The 26,425-nt window shown below is 38.6% G+C and overlaps 1 protein-coding gene across 2 annotated transcripts in view; it reads left to right on the forward strand.

Annotated features, from left to right (window-relative positions):
* Positions 1 to 26,425, forward strand: part of STAG1 (STAG1 cohesin complex component) — a 149,132-nt gene that overhangs the window by 58,832 nt on the left and 63,875 nt on the right. For both annotated transcript variants that reach the window (XM_086468408.1, XM_086468409.1), the window contains exons 5-9: positions 4,213 to 4,289; positions 8,514 to 8,718; positions 11,555 to 11,706; positions 16,029 to 16,102; positions 22,364 to 22,487. In XM_086468408.1, coding sequence (XP_086324534.1) covers positions 4,213 to 4,289; positions 8,514 to 8,718; positions 11,555 to 11,706; positions 16,029 to 16,102; positions 22,364 to 22,487 — 632 coding nt within the window. The remainder of the gene's footprint in view (positions 1 to 4,212; positions 4,290 to 8,513; positions 8,719 to 11,554; positions 11,707 to 16,028; positions 16,103 to 22,363; positions 22,488 to 26,425) is intronic.

Here is a 26,425-nt window from a genome sequence, read left to right on the forward strand (position 1 = left end):
TAGTAGCAGCATGAGTAAGGCAGAGACTGTAGGAATGCATTCCACACCTCCAACTGTATTTTACAGAAAATCTGTTATAAGGATTCACTTTAAAATGGGAAAGTTTAACTTTTTCACTAATCATAAAAACTATGAGTTCGAACAGTGTTGAAATGTGACGATGCCATGAAATGTGTTGTGAGCAGAGTCTTCATAGCATATTTACAGAGTTTGAAGTCAGTTTTGTAGAAGAACAGACAGGATTGTGTTTTGGTCAGGTGGGGGAAAGGTGGTAGGAAAATCAGTCAAGCCAAAGCTGTTGTCTACTGCCAGAGAAGCAGAAACTCTCATTTTGCTTCACATGACTTCCAGTAAACTTTGTCATAAAAAGTGGAGGAAAGGATGAGATGTGACAGTGAGTTGATAAGTGCTGTTCATCTTCACTCTTCTTAATGCTTGCTGACACTTCCTTGGCAGTGTTGAACTCTTGTCCACCCTGGCATCCCTAGGGGATGTCCAGAGTTTGTTTCATCCGATTCACACCCCTGCCTGGTGCTCCTGAAGTACTGAACCATTGCTTGTTTGGAGGATGTATGTAGAATCTACAGCAGCCTTATCTGTAATACCTCTGCACAGTGATCAGTAAAAATCCTAAAGTGCCCAGGAGATAGATGATGCTGTCTCAGTTCTAGCCATGGAAAGGGAAAAAGCCTTTCCATGTGTGGTGGGTTGACCATAGCCAAAATGCCAGATGCCCACCAAAGCCGCTCTATCACTCCCCCTCCTTAACTGGACAGGAGAGAGGAGAGAAAAAAATAACAACAGGCTTGTGGGGGTTGAGATAAGGACAGGGAGATCACTCGGCATTTACTGTCACGGGCAAAACAGACTCAACTGAAGGGAAATGTAATTTATTACCAATTAACTCAGAGAGGAGTAATGAGAAATAAACCCAAATCTTAAAACACCTTCCTCCCACCCCTCCCTCCTTTCCCGGGCATAACTTTGATCCCGATTTTCCACCCTCCTCCGCACAGGGGGAAAACAGGGAATGGGGGTTGGGGTCAGTTCATCACACTGTTGTTTTCTGCCGCTTCTTCCTCCTCAGGGGGAGGATTCCTGAAACATTTCCCCTGCTCCAATGTGGGGTCCCCCTCATGGGAGAAAGTCCTCCATGACTTCTCCAGCGTGAGTCTTCTCATGAGTTCAGTCCTTCATGAACTGCTCCAGCGTGGGTCTCCTCCATGGTGTGCAGTCCTTCAGGAACCGACTGCTCCAGCGTGAGCCCCCCTCATGGGGTCTCTGGCAGCAAACCTGCTCCAGCGTGGGGTTCTCTCTCTCCACGGGCCACAGGTCCTGCCAGGAGCCTGCTCCGGTGCAGGCTTTCCACGGGGTCACAGCTTCCTTCAGGTATCCACCTACTCCGGCGTGGGGGCCCTCCACGGGGTGTAGGCAGTCATCTGCTCCACCGCTCATGGGCTGCAGGGGGACAACCTGCCTCACCGTGATCTTCACCACAGGCTGCAGGAGAATTGCTGCTCCGGCGCCTGGAGCATCTCCTCCCCCTCGTTCTGCGCTGACCTTGGTGTCTGCAGGATGTTTCTCTCACATATTCTCACTCCTCTCACTCGCAGCAATTACTGCTGCGCAACAACTTTTTCACTGTCTTAAATACGTTATCACAGAGGCGAAAAACGCTGTCGCTGATTGGCTCGGCCTTGGCCAGCGGCGGGTCCGTCTTAAAGCCGGCTGGCATTGGCTATATCTGACATAGGGGAAACTTCTAGCAGCTTCTCACAGAAGCCACCCCTGTAACCCCCCCCGCTACCAAAACCTTGCCACGCAGACCCGTTACACCATGTCTCAAGGGAAGCCACCTGTGGTTTATAGTCCTGGTTTGCAACCTCTCCCCTTGGCCAATTTAGTGGGTAGGTTCCACGTGTCTGTGGCACAGCATGTACCATCTGTTGTCTGATAGTAACATGGAGGGGGTGTGCACCCAGTATGAGCTGTCAGCTTTCTCTGAGTGCTGTTACTGCATCGGCAAAGTTGTTGATTAAAGCACTGCTGCTTTAATTCAATCACCTCCTGAAACAGATTCCTTGAGAGAAATTGTTCAAGGAAAAATTACACTTAACTTGACTGTGAAGTGGCATGCAGGAGGTCACTTAAGAAGTAGAAATATCTGAGTCACTAAGTAATAGTGACCACGATATAATTGCATTCTGTATCCTCAGGGAGAAAAGTTACAGAGAACCACAACAGAATTATACAAAGTTGAAGGAGGATTTGAATTGAGTGAAGTGCATTAACAAGGAATTTTAGTTATGGTATTTTTACTTTTTCTGACAAAGTAACATGGTTATATATTACAGGGAACCTATTTAATGTTATTAACAGAAGTCATAAGTGGATAAGAATGAAATTAGAATCAAGTCTATAAAAAATAACAAAGGTCAATAGGTTACTTTTTCAATGAGGGATATATTACCAATGAGAAGAGCAATGGATGACAGCATGCAGTAAGAGAGAGAGGTATTAATGCCGTTGAGATGGATTTCTAAGAATAGCTGTCTGCTGTTCAGTACCCTGAGACATACTGCGAAACTATTTCACTTATTCAAAACAAAACTTCCAATATCGGGAAAACATTAAAATACAGCTGCATTAACAGATTATTTCAAAGCTGATAAAGCAGGTCTTCAACTGTCATGTGATAGTATTCTCTTGGGTTTCTTGTTTTATATTAATATATTGCATTACTAGTTGTTTATTAATATGGACATTAGCATGCACAAATGTAAATTGCCGTTGTTAGAACTGAGGTTCACAGTGTTACCCAGCATGAAATAGATAGCAAATATATATTATTCATGAAGAAGCAAAACCAATTCAAGAACTCAATATTTAAGATACATTGTAAAACAGTACCCCTACTAAGATAGAGAGGACTGGCGTGCGGTAACTGTGCTTGCATGTTTTGAAATGCGTATGTTTCTTACACTTGATTTTCAAGGAATAATATATCGGAATTAAAACTTTCTCATAATATTTACTGCACTTAGATTATCTTTATTTATCCTTTGCATAGGGCCTAATACTATTAGCTGTTAAGCTTCTGTCACGATTTGAATTTTTGGAGCCATGCAGTGAATCATTAATCCAATTGAACATTTTGCAAAAGCAGGGAGACTTACTCTTTGTAATGTTAATGACGTTGGGATGGATTTTGTAGCTCTGCAGTTTGCTTAATTTTTCTGCATTTCCTCCGTTAACAAAAGAAGATTGTGAAGTGGCAAAAAGAAGATCGTGCGTTAGCAAAAAGAAAAGTTCTCTATGTTGATTTGTGTTATATGGTTGGATGTTTAGACAATGTCTAGTTGCAAAGGCAATAATGTGTAAAAATATTCATTTATACTGACTGGTTTTAGGATTGAGTCACAAGAATTTTCATTTATTGCTGTTGTGTTGTTATATTTTCAATTTTGGTAGCTTTGTTCAGTTTACAGTGAAAAGTTAATCCTATCAACTCTGCCGGTCAGGTAACGGGGGGGGATGGCGTAATCCAAATGAAGGAATGACATAGAGGCAATTGCTGCTTTTGGTCCTTAGCTGGCTCACGTCTCGACTGAGCCCTTTGAAGCCTTTGGTTTTGGAAGGACTTGCTGACAGTAGCACCATGTGATGTATTTGTGCTAGCTCTGGTCTGCAGGTGGTGTAGCTCCATTCACACGGTGCTGTGCCGATGTCAATAAGCCGTGCTGGCCCTGAGCTAAGCGGTTTGAAAACCATTGCTGTGTCTCTGCATGACATGATGGTATATCTGTAATCCGGGTGACCCAACATAAAAGTGGAGTACTACCAGTAGTGGCCGCAGAACTAAGAGATCATCATTATTTTATTTTGCATCCAAAATTAAAAATGCTTGGGAACTGCCGACATGGCATGAGTCCTACATGGCTATCAAGTGAAAAGATGGAAAATTTTACTAACTCCCAGTCTGATAGCACTTTAGAGGACAGAGGATTTTTTTTTTTACTCGCTTCTTCAATAGGCAGTCTTGTTCAATGCATTGTTGTTATTACTGCGTTATATACTCTTTCATATGTATTATTTATGCACTCTTTCTTACATATTATTGAACTGTAAGTTTAGCGGCAGAAAAACATCGATATTTTGACATAACAAAAAATGGGTTGTGTTAATTTCTTTTGTTCCTCCATTACATTACAGGTACTGTAAGAATTGAAATGTTCAGGAATATGCAAAATGCAGAAATCATAAGGAAAATGACAGAAGAATTTGATGAGGTATAGTATACAAATAGGTCTTTAAACTTTATGAAATATATTACAGTATACTTTTGTTTTAAAATAAAAAGGCAATGGGGAAGAAACGAATGGATAACCAGTGTCTCAGTATGACAAGCAAAGCAGCGATTTAAACTTTTGGATGAGGAATAACAAGCCAGCATGAGCTTTAGAAAAGAATAATAATGGAAAACAAAAAAATAATAAAATAATTTGAAAAGGTGGTTGTAGTTGCTCGTCTTGAAAAGTCAGTATTGTGGGTTGAGTAGGCCCTGGATGCTGAAATACTGGTACTGAAAAATCTGTGAATTAGTCAGTTTAAGGGCATAGGTGTGCTGTCACAGGAAGGCATGGAGCACAACCCATCCAGTGGCGTAAGGGAGCCTAGCCAGGTCTGACTCTGCAAGAACAAGCTTGGGTCTGTGTTAGCCCTGGACTGGATCTCTGTAGACCCTCATATATCTTTGTATGGCTTTAGGGATATCCTTTCTGTCCGTGTCCTGGGTATTGCAGAGGTTAATAAGAGGAGGCTGTGAGAGGAACTGTAGAAAAGTTTTCTCATCCCACTGAAATTGGTGGTGGTATTCTGCATTCTGAAATTCACCTCTTGAAACTGCCATCATATAACAAAAAACTCTAGATTCCGGAGACAGGACTGCAGGCTTGGCTTTTGCAGCATTCTGTGCTGTTTTATGCATGCAAATTGCTGTTTCGTTCATTTGAAGTGGCAATTTAAACTACGTAGTAACTTGATCTGAAATTTACCATTTTGGAACAGTGTTATAGAAAGAAATGTTCTTTGAAAAGATGTAAGCATTTTGTTTGAAACAAGTGTATTACAATTCAGACTGGGTATCTTCTGTCAAAATAAAAATGTCCTAACGGTGAATGCTTTTTAGCTTTTGAGATTTTTCAAACTGTAATTTCTTTGATTCTTCATGCATAAAAAACTTAAATATTCTGAGTGTTCATTTTGTATAGTGAGGAAAACAAATGCTGAAACATGAATTTTCTGTAGGACAGCGGTGTCTTTTTCTGACCAATTCTAAATGGAATGCCAAGGCTGTGATTCAAAAAATTGAGCAGGAAAACTATAAATGTGATCAGTGCTCTTTTTCAGGATTTTGTTCTGCAGGATTTCCGTTTTGTTGATGGCCTTGAACAACAAAATGTTTGTGTACTTAACTGTTGGCCATGTGGATGCTCCTTTTGCTGTCCTTGGGTGTTCAAGGGCCTTTGTGACAGGTGGGATAGGGGACAGTGAATAAAATTTAGGTGTACAGTGGCGAATAAAAGGTTTGTATCAATTCATGCTACTTTCTGCTGAAATAGTTTTGCTTTTTAAAAGATAATCCAACCAAAGTTAATAAAACACAGTGAATTTCTACTAGTGTAATTTGAAAAAGGAATTGGGTATTGTCTTTAGTCTAGCGCCATTGTACTAAACAGAATGGCCAAGGCACTGTCCAAAAGCCAAAGAACATTAATTTTGCGCAAAGAAGGATTGTCCCACCCTTGACAGAAGAAAGTATTGCCCTGCTGTCCTCTCATGCATCTAAATCCAATGTCAGTCCATGAGAAGGTAATGGCCTGACTGTGCGGGAGTGACGGAGAAGGAGAGTTAGTGATGTTCTTGTCAAAATAATTAGGCCAGTCTACCAGCCCAACCTACATTCTTTGTCATCTTTAGACTGGCCATTTTCATTTCTACAAGCCTGGAGTGAATAGGGAAATAAAAGTACAAGTGTAGTAATAACTAGAATAAATCTTGGATTATCTATTCATTAGCAAAGTATACAGCCCAGAAAATATCCTAATCTCCATTGAAGATTTGCTGCTTACTTTACTTTTTTAAGATCTTTGCATTGTTCTGTCAGTGCTGCAGCAATCAGCTGGCTGCTGGCCCTAATTTCTGCATTTATGGCAGGGATTGAAGCATTGATTTTTCTGATCTTGAGTGGAGAAACACTTGTGCAGGACTTAAATAACTGTTCATTGCTGCCACAGATTCACTTTAAAACAGAGAACTGCATGGACATCCATCTGCTGCACTATTTGGGTGCTTGGCTTATGAGTACAGGCATTTTGTAGATGAATTCACTCATAATTCTTGTGCTAGAGTGAACAGGTGAACAAAAACTTGTGTTGGTTTGAGTTTTCTAAGCATTGGACCATCAAGTATCACATGTCATCAATGTATCACGTTTTTATTGGTATTCAAGAATAAAAGATCCAATAAAGGGCTTTGTTGGAAATTTATTCTTCCCAGTTCAGCCAGATGAGACGTTCTCAGTGCAGTCTTCACATGCTTTTTGAAAGCACTGTCTGACATGTATTTCTAGGTTAAATATACATCAGTGTGAGTAGTTACACACAGTACTAGAGATTGTGAGGGTCTGTTCCAAAAGCTATATATACATACCTCAAGAAAGCATATATTATTTACCTAAGTTCACATGCAGAGTTCCCATAGGTACTGTGCAGGCAGGGACTTAGTCTGGAGGTTATTTGTGAAAACAAGGTATAAGCAGGGAGGAGAAAAGGAGTCTGAGGTGTTCATATGAGGTTACTGTCAGGAAAACCTTGGCGATAAGACTTCAGTATTTTAATTTCAGTCCTAAATTTAAATAAATATGAGACTAATGCAGGGCTCGTATTTACACAGCAAGACAGTGTACCTTGCTGAAATTCACTAACAAGAGCATTAGGCATAAACAGGCAAAGGACGCCTCGAACTATGTGGCACGGCTAATGCTGCTGCTACATATTTTAGACTATGTTTATCTGGGTTTCTACTACCAAATGCTTTGATCTAATTCCCAGAAATTCTGAGGACTCACAGCTACAGTTGAGCATACCAGGAGATGTCTTTGTCAGGAGCTTTACAACCCTCTAAACTGTTTTGTTTTTTTTTTTTAAACCAAAGCTTCTATTTCTCTCAGATTGGGCATTCAAAGACAGAAGTAAAAATATTGCTCGTTAAGATCGTGTCATTCAGCATTGTAATGAATGAGATAATAAGATTATTAAGTATGCCTTATAATTTTGTCTTTTTCTAACATTTGAGCACTTGTCTTTGGAATTTTAAGTGTAACTTTAATATGACTGAAATGTGTGTGATTTGGTTAGATTGGATAGACGGGGGATTTTGCTGCAGGGGAATATCGATTATGAAGTTTAGGTAAAAGGTTATTTGATTACAGCTCCTCTACCCTTATGTGGCTGGCTTTAACATGGTTCAATCTGGGTGATAAGACAAGTCCTGAGAGAACAGAAGTGCTTGCTCTTCACAAAAACACAGAATAAATGTGTACAAATGGATTTAACTTTGATACTACTGACTTCTTATCTTGGGGGAGAGATAAAGGATGGAGCATTATTGCCTTGTTATTTTGCATAATCTGGAATTGGTTTACAAATCAAGTGACCAGGGAGATTAAGTATAATCTTTTTCACTGAAGGGGAAAAAAGCGTTTTCTAATTACGGGCGTGGCCAATCTCACTGAAATGCAATATTGCTTGAAATGAGAATAGTAAAAGCAGACTTGGAGAGGAGTTAAATGAACTGAGTGTTCACATGCCTACTCCAATCCTGCAGTAACCTTTGGAAGATGTGGCATATGCAACTGTATGGGGTATATGAATCTGTAGCGAAATCTCCATTCCTTCTGTCAGAAGACAAGTTTTACAACTAGAAAAAGGGTAAGTTTATAGGATTTAAAAAAGGGCAGTATTGACCCTCTGAGAAGTTCTCAACTAAGCTTGAGTAAAGCAAAATTTGTGGGTAAGGGCATTCAGTTGATTAGAATATTAACATGGCATTGAAGTGGCGATGGAGAATGTTATAAACCTTCAATCACACAAGCCTTTCTTTACGTTTTGACCTTAAATTCTTTGGAATACTCTTTTCTCGTCCTTTCTCCTGACTTCCTAACCCCGGACACAAGGAAGCAAATTGATTCTTGATGCATATTTTGGACTATACAGGCCTAATATTGCAAGTCTAGAACAGTTCTAACAAAGTCTTTGAAAAAGTGTTTTCATGCCAACAGGCTTCTTTGTTTATTGAAGAATAATGTGTTGGTTTTATTTGTTATTCTCTGTTGGCTTGAAGGAAAAAGTTAGTGTTTAGCTTAAAAACTTAGACCATGATGACTACAACATCAAAATAAATAAAATGGGGAGACTTTTAATACTTAACATTTTCGTTTTCTTGTTCTTCAGGACAGTGGTGATTATCCACTTACCATGCCTGGGCCACAGTGGAAGAAGTTTCGATCCAACTTCTGCGAGTTCATTGGAGTGCTCATTCGACAGTGTCAGTATAGCATAATTTATGATGAATACATGATGGACACAGTGATCTCTCTTCTGACTGGTTTGTCAGATTCCCAGGTCCGGGCTTTCAGGCACACCAGTACATTAGCTGGTAAGTAAGCTAGTGCAGAGAAGAGTTTTTTCAAAGGAGTTGCTGCTATTTTAGCCACTTTGAGAATTACTCCTAATTTTGATTGAGATGGAATTTGACCAGTGCTGAGAATTCTGGAAAGCTTGATCAAATCCAAGTACCATATATGGTACACCTGTACTTAAAATACACTTTTTTGTTTGGAAAGGAGTATGCTGAGGCATTTAGTCTTGATTCTTGTCATACCCAGGGGCCTCCAGTGGATCCTGTGGATCAAAAGTGTCATGCTTATTTGTTACTAGTTGTTCATTTGTTGTCTAGAATGTCTTCATAATATGATATTTTAGAGTACAGATTTATTCGAAATAAGTGTAAAGAAAGTCGTATTATCAAAGAATTTCAGTCTGCTGCATAAAAACATCTGTGCCTTCAATCTTGAGAAGCGTTAAGTTTGGGAGCACTGGGCCGTAGTTGTATGTCTCACTGTCTTCTGCCTCCAGCTACACTGCACCTTTCAACATACATACTACATCTAAAGAAAGCACTGGGTATATCATCAGATGGAAATAGGCTTTTCTAGGGTGTCTTTCATCAGACCTGTATGAGCTGTCTCCCGTAAGATGGATGAATTGCTTTCTAGAAGCAGTTTTTCTCCACTTACAAAGCGATGCTAGGGTGGCTAGCTTGGATGTAGGTTTCTAAAGGTGATTATGTCAGGTAATAATTTTTCTGCTCATCTCATGTGCTGAAATACATCTCACAGGAAGATTCTTCTCCTTAGACTGTTCATAGACCATGCCAAGTATTTGAAGGATATCAAGGAGATATTTGTTGTAATTGGAATATTTCTGCTGTCAATATTTGTTACTGATTTAGTTGGTCTTTCCACAATCAGGATCTTACAATTTTGTTCATGTTTCCAAGTGTAATACCCAGTGTCCAACAAATTCAGTCAGAATTTGTTTAAAATTTCATCTCTTGTTATGAATCTCAGTAAGAGGCAGATTTCCAATGATACTGAAAAACCAGCTCCAGATTTGATTGGAGTTCGGTTTTAAAGTTGAAAACCAAAACCTTCAACTCAGTGACTGAACTCTTTGGGAAGCCTGTCCCCTTGCATTCTTTACCTTTCTCCGTAACAGGATGGCAAAAACATTAATTTTGAAGGTGTAAGTTTCCAGGTTTAGAGTTTGCCTCTACATATTGAATATTCAAATGTGAACACCTGAAGATAACCTGCTGGAAATCTGTGACTGTTATTTAAACTGACATGGAAACTGTATTTCTTTCCAGCTGATGCTGTGTTCAATGACAGGTGATTTGGGTTTGCTCGTTGCTTAGATTGGGGTTGATTGTTTCATAGGAGAGATTATGGAGTGAGGTATGCACTCTGGTCTCATTGATTGGTTCATCCCTGTGTGGGATGGATGTTTGGAAGTATGAGAGACTTGTTTGAAAAGGCAGGAAACAGCATCATACGTTAGAGATGTTACACAAGACCTGTGCTATGTGGCAGAAATAGTTGCCATCATTTGGAATGGGCTATGTACCTAGAAGCTTCAAGTGAGGATAAGCAAATGCTAAAGCCAAGGTTCATCACAACTAGCTTCAGTTATGTAAACCACTGCTGGCTTCTTGCATTAGGTACACATGTGTCTAGTGCTTACATCAGGAATAGGAGTTGCCAAAGATCTCCAGCATTTTCCAGTGATAATGCATGCCATTTCTTTCTTTCTTTGTTTGTTTTAACAAGCTTGAGAGCTTTGTTTTGATTCTGCAAATTTTCTTCAAGATAGTTTTTGCACATTTAATTATGTTGCTATCCTGCAGAGCAGAGATCAGCATGATGCCGTGGAGCTCAGTCTTGATAAAGTTTATGAAAATCTACTTTTAGCATTTCATTTATTCTTGAAGCTGTGTTTTTGAGGTCTTTGTTTTCAGTTTTCCTCTGTGCTGGCCAGTTTGAGAAATAGCAAGAAACTTAAGGCAAGAAGTACATGTGGGTGCTTCTAGAGTTACCCAGCTTTTAGCAACAGCAAGATAAGACAGATTTACCATACGAGTAGCTTCACTTCTCCATTTGTATAGTTGGTGTTCTACCTTGATAGCAATGCTGCATATTTAGCCAGAGAGGATGTGATAGTTCGTTAAATAATTTTGCTGTTTTTTCAGTATTGTAAAATGTGATATGCCATGTGACCACACAGAAGATGGGAAAGACCTTTGTTAATGTTTTTGTAAACATAAATTAAGTCAGAAAAATATACATGAAAAATATTATATCCAGCATGAGTGAAAATGCATATGAAGGAGTACATAAAGTTCTAATCATATTTTTATACAGCTGTACACTTGACTTTAGAGCACTGTCAGACTTGCTTTCAGAAAAACAGTGCTATGGTCCTTTGTAAACTGAGTGATCCTCAATAGCTGTTGGTTAAGCATTACCCGTAGGGTGGAGGCATCTATAATGATACCTAATGGTTCTTAGTAGAGAAACGTATGTAACTCCACAGTAACTGGCTTCGTGGTGTACACTGATCCTGCAGATTCACCTTCTTGCTCACTGACCTTTTGCTCACTGACCTTATGCACTCAGAACTTGCATAATTTTCTGGAGAAGATGGCAAACAACATTGCCTGGAGCTCGATATATATATATCGATATACTGGTATATATACTCTCTGATTTAGATCAGCCAAGTGATCTGAGTATTGCTTGGGTGGGAAGTGCCTTTCCAGATGGCTTTGTGTCAGGGTTGAGTTGGTTATTTTCTATGAGTATGGATCTGCTGAGGCAGTATCTTTTAACACTGACTGTGGGTAAAGAGTCATATTCTGTCTTCTGCCTTTGCAGCTATGAAGCTTATGACTGCTCTTGTGAATGTTGCCTTAAACCTGAGCATTCATCAGGATAATACACAGAGGCAGTACGAAGCTGAGAGAAACAAAATGATTGGCAAAAGAGCTAATGAAAGATTGGAGCTGCTGCTTCAGAAAAGAAAAGAGGCAAGTGAAAAGATGAATTGTTTTTCCTGGTTCGTGTGCATTCCCTCCAACAGAAAGTCTAGGGTGTTTTGTGACTTGAGTACCATAGTGAGAAACAAGAGATTAGTTCTGCAGTCATGTTTGTGTCATCTCAAGCATATACTTGGACTACATTTTTGAATCTTGTATTAACACACTCAGTTGAGTTTGCATGCTGTTCTGCATGCACAGGATAATTTCTGTTCTCAGGCTTGTGTCTTTGACCAGGCAGGAAGAAAATTAGTCTCAAGTTGTAAGTAGTAACTGATTTGGTTATGCAAAAAGATTTTGAAAAGAGGATCACATGTAGTCCCCCACTGCACTGTCCATTTCTCCCTTTGGTCACTGCAATTATTACACAGTGTCTCATTAGTACTTCTTTTTGTAGCTACTTTCAAGAAACACTGGAGTGGGGGCTATAGCACCTGGTCTCAGGGAGAAGAAGCTAGGGAGACATTAAAGTCGCTTTTAGTAAGTACCAGACTGGCAGTAGGTGAGCAAAATCATTAGAAGGTTGCTGTAATCATCCCTAAATAAAGTATTATATCCCAGGAAATTTAGTTTTAAGAGTTGTACTTAAAAGAAATTTAAAGATGACAAGTAGAAAATGAATACACATACATCCAAACAGCCATAATCTGTAAGGATGCCATGTAAAACTCACAAGATTGATTGAAAATATGAAGCATATATGACTTAGATTTAAAATTATTATTTTTAAATTATTAGTTTTGAATATATTTCCTCCACCACTGTTTTATTCCATGGCAAATAAAGGATGTCTGGGTGCTGTAGCTGTATGCACCTTGGATTCTTTTAGGTATAACTTTAACTCCAAATTGCTTGACTTTATAGTCTTTGTCTGGGGATAATTACAATTATGTATTTTCATTTTTTATTTTACCCCTATGATCCGTAACACAATTTTATTTGGCTTTCATAATTCTTAAAAATCATGCGTTAAGGTACAAAGCAAGAACAATCTCTCCTGCCCAAACTGGAAGGGAAACATTTTAAATTAAACATTAAATTCAATGTCAGCCTTAAAGCATTTTAAAAAGCAAAATTGCTTTGTCAAAATAGCTGGAGCACAGTTTCTATTCCAGATTTGTTCATTGTTGCTTTGAATTTACAGAGAAGGACAAAGCTTCATCTAATCTCTAATTACACTTACTTGGTTTAGTATCTCTCTGTCTGCAGATGTCCTCTATACTCATTCCTTCAGCTGTTCTTTCCAATATCTTTTGGAGATGCAGTGCATAAGTGGGAGACTTTGAAGCCATGATACCCAGGCTAGCATGGCGCTGTGAAACTCTGAAAGAATGAGCGTTTGGCAAATCTTAACTTTTGATGCGTATGTTCCGTCTCTCTCATATCACTACTCACTAAAACTGATCAAAATATTGCATAGGAGTAAGCCAGAGAGGAGCGGTGATGATTTTGTCCTCAGGTACATGGTGTTAAGCATAGTAGAGGGCCCTGTATAAAGAGATTTATTAGGTTTAGATGGCATAAGGGCTTTGTGTAAGAATTCCTAACACAATGCTGTATATTTCCTGTGTTTAAATATGTTGAATTTAGAATAGTGTTCTGTGCTGGTACTTTCTTAGTTGATTCTTTTGATGTAGTGCCAGCATAATAAACCCTCTTAGGCACATACACGGGCATGGGTTTGTCTTCATGAAGTTACATAGGGACAATTTGCAAGTTAAGTGTGGCAAATTAATCTCAAGTAGAAGAGGTGGAGCACTTGCTCTGAAGTGTTTCATTCACATGTCATCTTCTACATACCTGATATGAGAGCAGTGTGTGAAGGTCTGTTCTTGTCCGTGAGATTTTAAACTAAACTACATAATTTATGTAACAACCTGCCACTAAATAAAGGAAGTTGTGTTTTAGCTGCTGCCAGTAGTAATTCACATTTTATGTTTGTCGTACATGTCTTTTTGAGCTTCTCAGAATGCTTGCGGAGTCAAGAGGAGAATGGTTCCCTTACATTTACTTAGGTTTAAGGGGGTGAAGTTAAATCACTTTTGCATGGTAGGAGCAGGAATCCCTAGACATAAATGCGCTGTCAAGATGCCTGAAGTTAAGCACTCAAATTCAAGTACATGATCTAGAAAAGCTGAAAGTATAAAAAGCAATTAAAGTTTTGGAGAAAATTGATGTTTTTCAAGGAGTTGTTAGTTCATTACTGAAATTAAGAGACATTTGAGAATTTTAAATGTTAGCACACAGAAGTAAAAGCGATCTCACATGGACCTACTGAATCTCTGATTCTCCTTCTACACCAGCTATGCCCCAGCACCTGGTTCCCTGTATCAGTTATATAGCTGATAACTTACCGTGTTAATAGCCAGCTGTAAATTCCCTGCAGAAAAAGAGGGAGGAAGCCATCCTGTACTGTCCCCTCACTTATGCCACTTAAGTCTTCTATGGTGCTGCTCAACTTTTCGTTCAAAGAAATGTCCAAGTATGCTTTTCTTCAATATCTCAACCTTTTCATGGCTCAAAGTTCAGACTCTCCTACCTTTCTACTGTGGTGTGCTTTTATATTAATGATTCATGCTCAAAATTGTCTTGTGAGCTTCCCCTTTCAGGGTCTCCTGAGGCTTCTTGGTTCATTCCCATCCTCATTTTACTCCACACTCTGTGCCAGGTTGTCTCTAGCCCCATGTTTCTGTGGATGTTGGCCTGCCTGTAGCCTGTGAAGCCAACTAGCTAAGGAGTGATTAGAAACACATGCTCCCTTTTGGGTTACATATTCTTGAGCAAGCATTTTGTCTGTGCATATTTGGGTTGAGCTGATGCTGAAAATAGTGTTTCTTCCAGAAGCCATGTCTAAATGTGGTTGGTTTGTGTACCAGCCCTTTGGTATACACAGAGCTGGTGTGCACCCAACTTCTCTGTTTGTATATAAACCCTTTTACTATGAAATTTATTTCTTTGGCACGTGTTTGACAATTTAGTCAAGAACCCTCGGTGCCTTGGTTTCCCCATATGCAAAATGGAGACAGCACCTCCATAAATTTTAGGAAACTGGTAGAATTTGTTTACTGAGTTTTGCAAGCTAGTTTAGATCTTATCTGGAAGATACTGTAGAAATATTTATAAACCCCTAGGTGAAAGTGTTTAGGAGGTCATGCTATGTAGGAAGACAAAACAGCTGATCATAATTCTGCCTCTGGCTTTAAGATGTTTTATCTGTTAAATATGTATGTCCATAATTATATAGGTTTTATTATTTTATGCATATATGCACTCTGTACTAGCAAGGCTCTGTTGTGGTTTTCGTACTGAAAATGTGGAAAAATTTACATTCCCACATGTTGTATTCTGCTTAGACATTAACACCTTGATGGAAGAATGACGGCTTTGAGTGTTGTAGCAGTCCTGCTCCAAAAGCTGATTGTATAAGATCAGCATCATCTTATTTAACAAAGCTGCATTTTGGTGTAATTAAGTCATACTTATTTAATTTAGTAAAAAAGCTGACAGTATGAGAATACTGTAATTGATTCCAAGATATTCCTTTAGGATGTATTAACATATTCATTGACACAAAGTAAGCTTTCCATAGAAAATATGCTCATATTACACAGGAAATACTAAGGGTTTTTTTAAAAACTCCACAGTTATTTATGAAAACACACTCATAATACCTTTTTCATTTGCATTTGTTTTTTATTTGGGTTTGGTTTGGGTTTTCTGCAGTCTTAACGCCTGGATGTCACATGTGCCTCAATGCCAAGCACCCATACTCTGATTCTGGCAACCTTCCTGGTTCAGAAACTCAGTTATCATGGGCGCTGAAGTTAAAGCAACTGACATTCATACTTAAGATTGAGAACATCTTTAAGTACTTCCCTGAAATAGGATGTTGGATTTTTCAGAGGGGATTCCTGATCTGCAACCAGCTTCATTTCTGCTGCCGTTGTTCACTCACAGTTCTGTCTGTTGAAGGATGAATGCAGGACGGCTGACCTTACTGAACACATAGTCTCTACTTGTCTAAATTTCTGTAGCAAAGAAATGGTGATGACCACTTCAGAGGACTAATTTGAAACTAAACTAGTTGATGTTTGTAGAGAACGCTAACTTTCTTCCATTAAGGCATGGTATATATATGTGCGTATGCACACGTATTATAGGCATGTGCTGGAAAAGTAGACAATGGTTAATCTACTAATACATTTAATTAAGTGCTCTTCCTTGGTCTTCTAATGTTGCACAATAAGGAATTGTAGAATATCAAATTATAATAAGCAGTGAACTTTTATTTATTTTTGTTTTGTTTTTTGCAGCTACAAGAAAACCAAGATGAAATCGAAAATATGATGAACTCTATTTTTAAGGGTATATTTGTTCATAGATACCGGTAAGAGAATGCATGCTACAGTAGACTCTACTAACGAAGTACAATCATAAATAACGTCAAGGGCAGTTTCTGTGTTGATTTTTCTTCTGATGTAGTAGTCTAGATGCTACAAAAGCAGTATCAAAAACACTGACATAATGGAAGAAAATATAAGTATACCCCCTATTCCTTACACGGTAGAGCCATCCAAACAACTGTATTTTAATTCAGTAAAACAGCTTTAAAGAGTTGTGGGAGACATGGAATTTGAATCTTTGTGTTTTGAAAAGAAAAGTCATCTAAGGTGTGAGCACAAAGGAGACATGTCTTAAGAGGGTGGTTTTCGTTGCTGAGTACCTCTACTCTGCATTTCTTTTTGTATGTCTTGGGTGTAAACAGCAAATTTCTGATGTTTCCACTCTATATGCTTTAATCACAGCTACAACTTTAGGTTTTTTTCTCCTTAAATTACATAAAGGCAATCAAAAGCCTTTATGTTAACCTTTCAGATTTAAATTCTGGTTTAAAACTTTATCCTTTATGAATCTTTTAGACAAATGGCAGAAAACAAGAAAAGGTGTATGAGAAGAGGGTTAGAAGGTGAAGAGGAATCCATCATTCGGTTAGGCAGAGGGTTTATTGTAAATATGGAGAAAAGCGTGCGGGATACCTGGAAGGGGCTCGTGCTAAGAAATATGTGAGTGCGCACAACGCAGTGGAGTTGGAGCATGTATCTTCAGTAACCAAGCCTGATACCTGAGAGAAAGTTGATAGTGTAGGGCCAATAAGCCTTGAGCTACTCGGCAGCAGAAGGATGGGTATACAGAGTCAACAGGTAAATTGGGATATTAGCTCAGTATAGCACTCACACTATTTTGTTATGAAAGCAGCTTTTATGGCATGTAGGTAATAAAATTGAAGAAATTAAATGCAAAGAGTGTTTGTTTTTTTCCCTTCGGAATTTAATGTATTGTATCATACAAGAGGTCACTTTAAAATATTTTCCTAGTAGCTCTTGTTTTTCTGTGGGGCTGGAAAAAGACTCTACCTTTTGATTACCTGCATGCTGTTTCTTTTTTTTTCTTTCTTTTTAAATCCTCCTTTTGTAACCAAGATTTCTTTTCACACCTCCTGCCATTAGTAAAGGCCTGATTTTGCTGATACTGCTGTAACAAAGAAGAGGCCGAATAAATAAATTCTGCTTATCTGTGCCCTGAAAAAAGATGCCCAGGCTGACACTTAGAAATCAGTCAAGTACTAGTGTGCTCTGAGCAGTGGGGTGGCATCACTTCTGCCAGTGTTTAGAGAGGGTCAGAAGAAGTAGCTGCTTCCAAGACTGCTCCCAAGAGCTACTTTGGTGAGGACTCATCATCTCTCCAGCTTCCTTAACTTTGTGAAGCTCCTAAGAGAGTCTGTTATAACATATACTCAAATATGAGTAATCTTTAGACAACAGAACACAGATTCAAATTTCTGCACTCATAGCTGTGTGAGAACATATAGGGGAGAAAATACATGTATTAAAACAGCTCATTGAAGAAAAAAACAGGGCTGGGTGGGGAGAAAAAAAGGAAGGATTTCAGACTATTGTCTGCTTCCATGTTTCTTAAGCATTCCTTCTCTCAAATAGTTCAAATGATTTATAAACTTGACGACATTTTACAGTCCTTAGACCATGCACAAGTGGTAAATAATTTCAAAAGAACGTTATTTTAATTATTCCCAGAGAATAAATCCCTTTCCATAATATGATTTAGACTGTTAGAGTGATTCATGCTTAGTGACCTTTGTAACTTAGATAGCAAGTCCTTGATCTAAACAAAAAGCCCCCCCAAAACTCTGTCATGCAGAATGGAGCTGTCTTCCTAGTAGTAAGCTAGTGTTGCAGTGAGGTTACCTCTTCTTTCTGTAGATTTGCTTCCAATGTACTGGAAGATTTCATTGCTCACTTCTCACATTGGCGGGAAAAAAATAATTGCATTAATAGCTAAATAGTTTTCTAGGTGTAATATTAATCTAGTTTTAACAGCAGATTTGGTCAAAAATTGAGACACTCTTAATAAACATGCAGGAGATGTACCTACCCCATAGCGTATTTCCTTATCTCTTTCCTGAATCACTTTTTCTGACTATTTTTCTGTTACTCTATTACGTATTTGGTTGTCCATTGATTATTTTTTTATCCTCTCTAAAAGTGAAACTTACCATCAAAGGGGAGACGTAAGAATAAATTCAGTTAGAGTCAGGTTGCTGAGCTCAGGTTGGTAAGTATGAAACCAGCAGAGATGGTGACTGTGGTAAATAGGACTGCAGGGTCCTGAACAGGTTATGGAACAGGTAATCCAGAAAGGCTGTAAAATATCAGTCCCTGGAAATACTCAAAAATTGTACAAGGCATGTGTAGGGGCTTGGATATTGTGATGTTCAGAGATCCTAATCTCAAAATAACCAGGTTTGTGTCTGTGGGATTAATACCTTTGGTATGTAGTAATGAGATACTATATACTGGTAGGTCAGGGATGTTAAAAGTAACCTTTTTTTTTTTTGTCTGAAGTTAAACAAGCCGAAAATGGCTTGCAGGCTGCCTATTGTGCCTCCTCTATTGCAGGGTGAGAAGCAAGAACTCCAGTGGTTATATTAGGCAAGCAGTAAGAGTGTAGTCAGGCATCCTTTAGGAGCTTCCAAGAAGTCTTGAAGTGGTTACTGCTGTGCTAGTCGTCTCCATCTCTTGCCTTGGGTGTTTTTCCTCAATGGTAATGCTTTAGGGATTTAAGCATCCATCTCAATGCAGATCAGCCAAGTTAGCTTAAATAGCTTTCAGTTTTGGTCTTGATTAGCCTAAATGAGTTTGTAATCAAACAGACTGAGAGAACCCAGGAGTTGCATCTGACAACCACTACAGCAAGACCCTGAGGAGCACACCCATCTCTGCCTGACATATCCAAATTATCCCTTATGGACTCTATGTTTCGGAGTCCTAAATATTTTTGGCCTTAATCAAAATACTTGAGTGTAATTCAGCATGAAATATGTGTTGAAGTGGCACTTTTGATGATTGTTTCTCTGAAAGGATCAACTAGTAAAACCTATTTCCTGACACTTTGCTATGGTTTGTCCTAAGTCTTATGGGCCTGCCTTGTGAACCCAAAATTTAAAAGGAACCAGTGAATTTCTTACCTGAGCCCCTTTTGTCAGATCTCTCTATGAAGTTGCATCATGGGGGGCCTCTTTACTAAGAGTAGGGATGTAGGTTGTGAATTTTGCTGCAAATAGTTTGCTGAGTGTTTCCAGTTCACTGCACAGACGTTTCTTTGCAGTTTGTGCTGGAAAGAAGGTTAAATATATTTTATGTCTAATGTTTGTAGATCCAGCATTCGTTTAGGTTTCTGTGCTGGACTAGATTCTGTTTCTTTCTAGGAGCATTTGGCAAATAATACAAACTTATGTCACTAATTTATAATTCTGATAATTGATAAGGCATTAATTACTCCAAAAGTACTTCCAATGGTGGTATGATTAGCATTTATTTGTTCTTGTGTCATCCACAAATACTGTATATTTTCAAGAAACTAAACAATTCATAGTAACTACGGCAAGAAGCTAAAATACATTTATGTGTGTAAAAATTATAAGAAAATAATTGCAGTTTGATAAGAATCAATTGGTCACATGCATAGCAAAGGTATAACGGCTTTCTGGCTGTATCACATTTGATACAGCATCGTGCAGGCGTGGAATCTGTGTTAGTGATTCCTGCAAGAAGACGAATGATTCTTACTCGTAAGACCTGGAAGATGGTGATGGAGTGGGAAATTGTTGTCTCGCAAATTCTCCAGCAACTTGAGTCTATTTGCTTGTCTCACATGCCTTTTGCATGATTCTTTCATACTTGAATGGCTTTATTCTTTTTTTTTTTTTTTAAAATTATAGATAGCAGGTTGGTGTGAGTGTTTGTTCATAGTGCCTAGGGATCCCTGAGAACCTTTTGAATAAAGAATCAGTTTTTCACTGTCTGCCTAGGGAAGCTTTAATGTGTTCTTACAGAAAAGATAAGTTTTCCTGATTTTTGGGTGGCTGTGCTGCATGATTAAATAGCTGTTGACACTTGGGTTCTTTTGGGGGTTGCCATTAAATCCTTCGAAAATACTTCACAGTTAGTAAATTTATAAGGTGGTGACATAACCTACTTGGATGGGAGGACTCAGGCTGCCATCTCCTAGTGGAAATGTCTTCATGCTACTTTGTTTAGCTGCATATGTGGCTCCCCTTTTTTTTTTTCTTCATTCATACTTACTGGTGTTTCTTTAAGTCTTGCATTCTGATTCCTTCAACCTATATTTTGTTTTAAAAATAAGTTTAGAAATAATTCCATATAAGAAAATTGCTAATCTAGTTCAGTGTGAAGTAATATACAATTAGACATGTATATAAATATATTTCATCGTTTTAATTAAAACTTGTCTTCATTGTGACAGTTTTTATAGAGCAAACCCTTGAGTGTGATTTTTAGCACATTCATCCTTACAGTATCTAAAACCTGTTTGAGAATTCACCTGTAGGAACAGCTTATTTAATGCCCTACACCGCTTGTCATGTGGCTTGTCTGCATTGGGGATTGACAGTTATCTTGGCTTTGAGGTTGTAGGGTCTTCAGGGAGTTTGATAGACCAGTTTTAATGATTGATAGAATGAGCGCGTTTCACGTAGGCAGAGACAATGATAATGTTTTGGTGGCATTCCTAAAAATTCCTCCCTCACATTAGCTTTAAATGACTGTTTTGTGCTGTTACATCAGTACAGTTTCCTCCCTATAACTTGGAATTGAATGAGAAAAACAGAGACTTGACTTGACATCTAGTCGTGTGTGATACTGCGATTGGTTGCCATGCTCATGTAGGAGCTGTGGTTTTCACCTTGGTACCTGGAAGATCACATACGGTGAAATGGCACCTAGTGAGGTGGACCAGCCTGAAGGTTGGAAGTACATAGGCAGTTGCAGTATGGAGTAATTGTGGGTTTGTTATACTATTTTGTGTGTATGAACTTACACAGTAAGTATCTTGAACGTAAGTGCATTTTATTTACGTTCGGTAAAATTGAAGACTTCAGGAAAAATACAGATTCTCTTATTTTGCAGTTCTCTTACTTGAAGCTTGGAATTTTAAATTTTTTTTTTCCATAAATTAGATTTCCTTTTTGGGCTCTGTTGGTGCTGTTACAGAATTACATTGATGTTTACTGCTTTTCCAAAAAGATATTTTTGTAAAAATACAGAACAAGAGTCTCAATTATAAGCAAGGCCAGTGTTTGCAAAGCACCAGACATTCCCTTCTTATGTACAGTGGCTCTTTGTGTTCCTCTTTTATTACAGCTGAAATTTTGAACTGTGAAGCAGTGCCAGCTGGAGTGGCACAAGTGATTTCTCATAGTAACAGATGTCTCGGAGATGAAATTACTAAAGGGCCAGATGGCCCCAATCCCTTTTCCTGTTGTTTAGCTGTCGTTCATTATTAGTAAATATGCCATGCTCTATGTCAGTCAGGCAGGAAAGTGCCAATCAGATTGAAATAATTTCCATCCCTGATCTCTTTAGGTGATCTCTCCAGTTTCTCGCTGCCCCTCCTCAATAAGCACCTGATAAGTCTGCCTGAGATATGTCTTTGCCTCTTCCAGCACTTGCCACAGTCAGAATGTAGAAAAAAGCAAGAAAACTGGAAGAAACCAATGTTGAAATGTAAACATTCTCCTGGGTTTTGTTGCAGAGGGTTTTCATGCGCGGCATGAAACAAGATTTCTTTATGTACCAATTTCCATTCTGCCCCTCTGGCAGTCAGGCTCCTTTGGTTAAACCAAGTAACTTTTTCCACCTTGCAATTGTTCTACACCTCTACCTGGAGAGAGTCAAGCCTGCTAAGTAAATGTCAGTGATGATGTTTCAGAACTGATTGTCTACAGGAGGTTTGTAGCTTGGATTCATAATTCTGTTTGAAAAGAGAGGGGTAAAAGATGGAGTAATAGACTAAGAAGGAAACTAGGATGAGAATTTTTTGAGATAATGGAAATATCATATCTGAATGTAGAAATACTGACATTAATAGATAGATCAGTGAGTTCAAGGACATAGAGGAACAGAAAATCTGAGATGGCAGTGAGAAGAGTGACAGGCCCTACATAGTGAAGTTGATCAAAAGTAAAAGCAGAATATTATAGCTAGAGCGGTGGGAATGAGAAGTAAATGGTATGTGTCTGTAATCTGGTTAATATTTCTTTTTTCCTTATTAGTGATGCTATTGCTGAGATCAGAGCTGTCTGTATTGAAGAAATTGGTGTCTGGATGAAAATGTACAGCGACGCCTTCCTGAATGATAGTTATTTAAAATATGTTGGTTGGACACTACATGACAGGGTAAGTATTGTGTATTACTGTACATAGCAGTGTACTGTAGGTAGCTGGTGTTTTACTACCTGAGACATGTTTAGTGTGTCGTCTTTGATTTATAAAGAGATTGTTCTTTTTTCTTACCTATTATTTGTCTTTCAACCGGCTTATTTCAAGGTACTCACTTAAATTAGGATACAGTACTCCCAAACTGCATGCTTGGCTCATGTGCTTTTCCTGTTTTCAGTCTCCGTTAGAATATCTTAACAGAAATGTTTCCATGGTGCTTTTCTTCTGATTACAAGAGAAAGAGAAGTCTCCTTGGATCACCCTTGAGAACCTTTGTGTCTGAAGCAGAATGGAAAAGAGATGTCCAGAAGTGTCTTCCATTTACATTGCCCAATAATTAGAGGAAAGAGAACATCTCTGGGTCCCCAACAGCCATCACTGGCTCCACAACCAGTAGAGTTGTCATCAATTCATTTTCCCTTGAAGAATCTCTTCAAGGTTCTCTTCAGCTTTTTCTTCAAAAAAATTGTTGAAACACCAGGTGGAAGCAGAAAGATTTATATGCAGAGGTTCTTTCCTATCTCAGAACTGTTCTTAGTGCTGATGGTATCTACAACAAGCCTCTGCTGGGTGGCAGCAGGCCTAAGTACCACTCAGTTCCTGCAGCAAGAGTAGCCCATTCCTAGCACTCATAGGACGGGACTTTGTGCTTCTGACTATGTGGAGTTTTTGTACACTGGGCAGCAACTGCGACTAGCTGTTCTCTCACTCTCACAACTAGATAAACATTTTACTCTGAACACTTTTGCTAACATTATCCAAGGAAAACAGATGAGACCTACCTGTGTGGTTGAAATGCTCATTAAATTCCAGCATCCTGATTGAGACTATTCTTTGTTCTAGGAGTGCTGCTGGAAAATATTAAAAGTTTGCAAGTTCATTCTGATAACTTGCATAACTGGTAGTTAACAGCTGCTTCTTTAAAAACGTGATTTCTTCAATAATTTCGGACAACATACTAACACTGAGGATATAACTCGGTCATTCTCTTGCTGAAGTCTGAACAAGATCAGTTGGAACGATGTTAGCTTTCACTGATGAAAGAAGTTAGCTGATGCTGGTTCTTTTGCTTTACTATAGTTGACAGTGATCTGTGTCTTAACCTTGATTTGGACCAACGACTTACTTGTTAAGAGTATTCTTTACACTTTAGAGATTAGATATGTGATGTCTTTCCTCTCTAAACTTGTTGTTCTCAAACTTTTACTTCATAAACTTTCCCCAGACTTTTACATTACATCTCATTATTTACCAAACTTGATTAGGAGGAAGATACTGCTTACTGCTGTGGTCAGCCATGTCCACTGTTTACTACAGCAACACTACACTTGTTATCGTTAAAGCTTAGACATGGAAACATGGCCATCACAGTGCTTTGGGAGGTAGAGCTGCTGCTCCATCTGTGTGCCTTGTTTTGAACATTGGTGTGCCTCACTAGTAGGCACACCGTGCTTCAGGAGGTGGAGATCATTGCTTCAGGTTATCAGATCAGTGGGGAGGTCAACTCAGGTTGGAGGATTAGAATTTTAGTTGTGGTGGAAGGCTTTATTTTACTAGAGCTTTTAATTAAAAATAAATTATCTCTTGAATAATTGCAGTGGATTTTTTGGTGTCGTTCTAATCCTTGCAGAAAATTTCCACAAAGTAGCACTTCCAGTGTGAGAGCAGAATCCAGTAGTGTTGCACTTTGCTGCTGTCAGTCACCTTCTAGTGTCTGTGAATTCCAGCCGTTTCTCATATAACTCCCTTTAACCATCTGTGAAATCCAGCCGTTTCTCGCGGCAGTGTTTGTGGCTGGTGTCAGCTTCTCACACTCTTATCTGTCACATCCACCAATTTCTCATGTCATGTCCAATAGTTTCTCACATCCTCTTCAGTTAGCTTAACCTCAGGCCAGGGTCAAGTCGTCTGCCTGCAGCCTTAACATATATATATATATATCAGCTTTTTAAAAATTAATATGTTCTTTCATACCAGACAAATTTAAAATTACAGTGTAATGGTTAAAAAAATGTTTTTGCATCTGGACCAGACAGAAGAATTCTATCAGGCTACTCTCCTGCCTCTGCTTGCTTTGTAACATTTTTTGTTGCAGGCCTCAGAAGTACATTGGGGTTCTGAGTCTTTAAATCACTAGCTAATCTGTTTAATACCATGGCATACATGCTATGTGATATTTTTTTATTGATGTAGTGTATGTTTAATGTATAGAGCGAGACGGATTGTAAGTAGAATAGGGGAAGAGTCAGAGGCAGGTGAGCCATGGGTCAAAGGGTGAAAGGGAGAGAATGGAGAGAAAGAGACATTTGGGGAGGCACAGAAAGGAGGAAGGAAGCGCAATGGGAAGAATACGTTTTTAAAAGGTGGACTAAAAACCAATTACAAATGCAAGCCCTCCAAAAGTACAAGGTCCCTTAACAGCGTGGATTTCATTATCACTACTTTGTGAAACTTGCCAGCTGGTACCCAAGTTTCTTGATTTTACTTTACTTTGATAATTTTGATAACTTTTGCTATGATCAGTACTTAAAATATTGAAAAAAATGAAGGCTGAGGCAATAGTCATAAGGTATTTCTGTTTCATATGAACAGAAGGTACCCCAAAATGGTTAACTTCTCTGGAAGCTTGCTACTACAAAAAACAGAGGAGGCAGCAGTGCAAGAGGTCCATGAGCAGTTTCATATTCTCATTCAGAAGACATACAAATTAAACCCCAGGGAAGACCTAGTTCTTACAGTTCTTTGTAGTAGCTTGAGTGTAGTCTCTCAGAGGTAGGATACAGAAGTTTAGTTCTCTAATTTGGGAAATCTGTATATTTTGTATGTTAATCCTGTCTCTGGGATCCATTTCAGGTTAATGTATATAGGGCTTTTTGGTTTTTATAGATTATGTTCTCATTTGACTATGGGTTTCTAGTTTTGCCTTTCTCTCCTTTTAAGTTTCTTTTTTCCCTGTGGATCTGGCAGCATAAATTAAAAAGATAGAAAACTATAGTATAATTGCATTTAAAAACCTCTTTAAAAAAAAAAAAAAAGAAGTCATTAAATCAGACTGTCCAGTCTTTAATTTTCACCTGCTTCAGCTAGATACCTAGACAGTCACGGTTCTTAAACCAGTGTCTAATGCATAAGAAAATGCCTTTTCCTTCTTTGCATGCCTCTACTTTACTTACTGTCTGTTTCTGTGAAAGGAATGAACCCAGGGTCCTCTGGAACAGATGGTGTTCAAATATTTCATTGTGATGGCATTGTAACTTAAAAGGATGAAAAACCAGAACTTGTTTTTATTAAGATTATGTAGAAACTGAAATTGTAGTTTTTCCAAAATTCTGAATGTTTATATAGTCTCTTCAGTACCTGATTTCGTGGGTTTGGGGAAGCTTGAGAAAATAAAAAAAATGCATCAGACGACACACAGTATCTTCATAAATGGTAGCTAGTGGACATATGCAGACAGAGCACCACTGCTTGCTCCTGCCAGGAATACTCCTGCCACAGGTTCTAATGTGCTGCAGGACATTTCATCTGTTTCTCTCCAGCAGTGTAACTATTTCTGTCGTTAGGCAGCAGATTACGTCAAAATACACCACCCTAGAGCATCAAAATGAAACCTGTCATCATCCCATAAACTGTGGGTGAAGTTTCCCAGTAATTTACGTCATTTTTCTACACAAGAGAAAAAGAAACCCGAACAGTGCAATCTGCAGAAATATGGTAGGGCAAAGAGCTCAGCAAATGAGTTATTTATTATTAAAACCTGAGAAATTTTTTTAAAAAACGGAATACCCTTAGCACCATGAGGTGTGAAAAGAGAGGAATGACTTTGCTGGCTCTGTTGAACACCCACCTATTCAAAATGTACTTGAAACTGTGTTTCTAGGGGCTCAAAAAGTCAT

This window comes from Leptosomus discolor, chromosome 7, assembly GCF_034619465.1.
Source record: "Leptosomus discolor isolate bLepDis1 chromosome 7, bLepDis1.hap2, whole genome shotgun sequence".
NCBI lineage: Eukaryota > Metazoa > Chordata > Aves > Leptosomiformes > Leptosomidae > Leptosomus > Leptosomus discolor.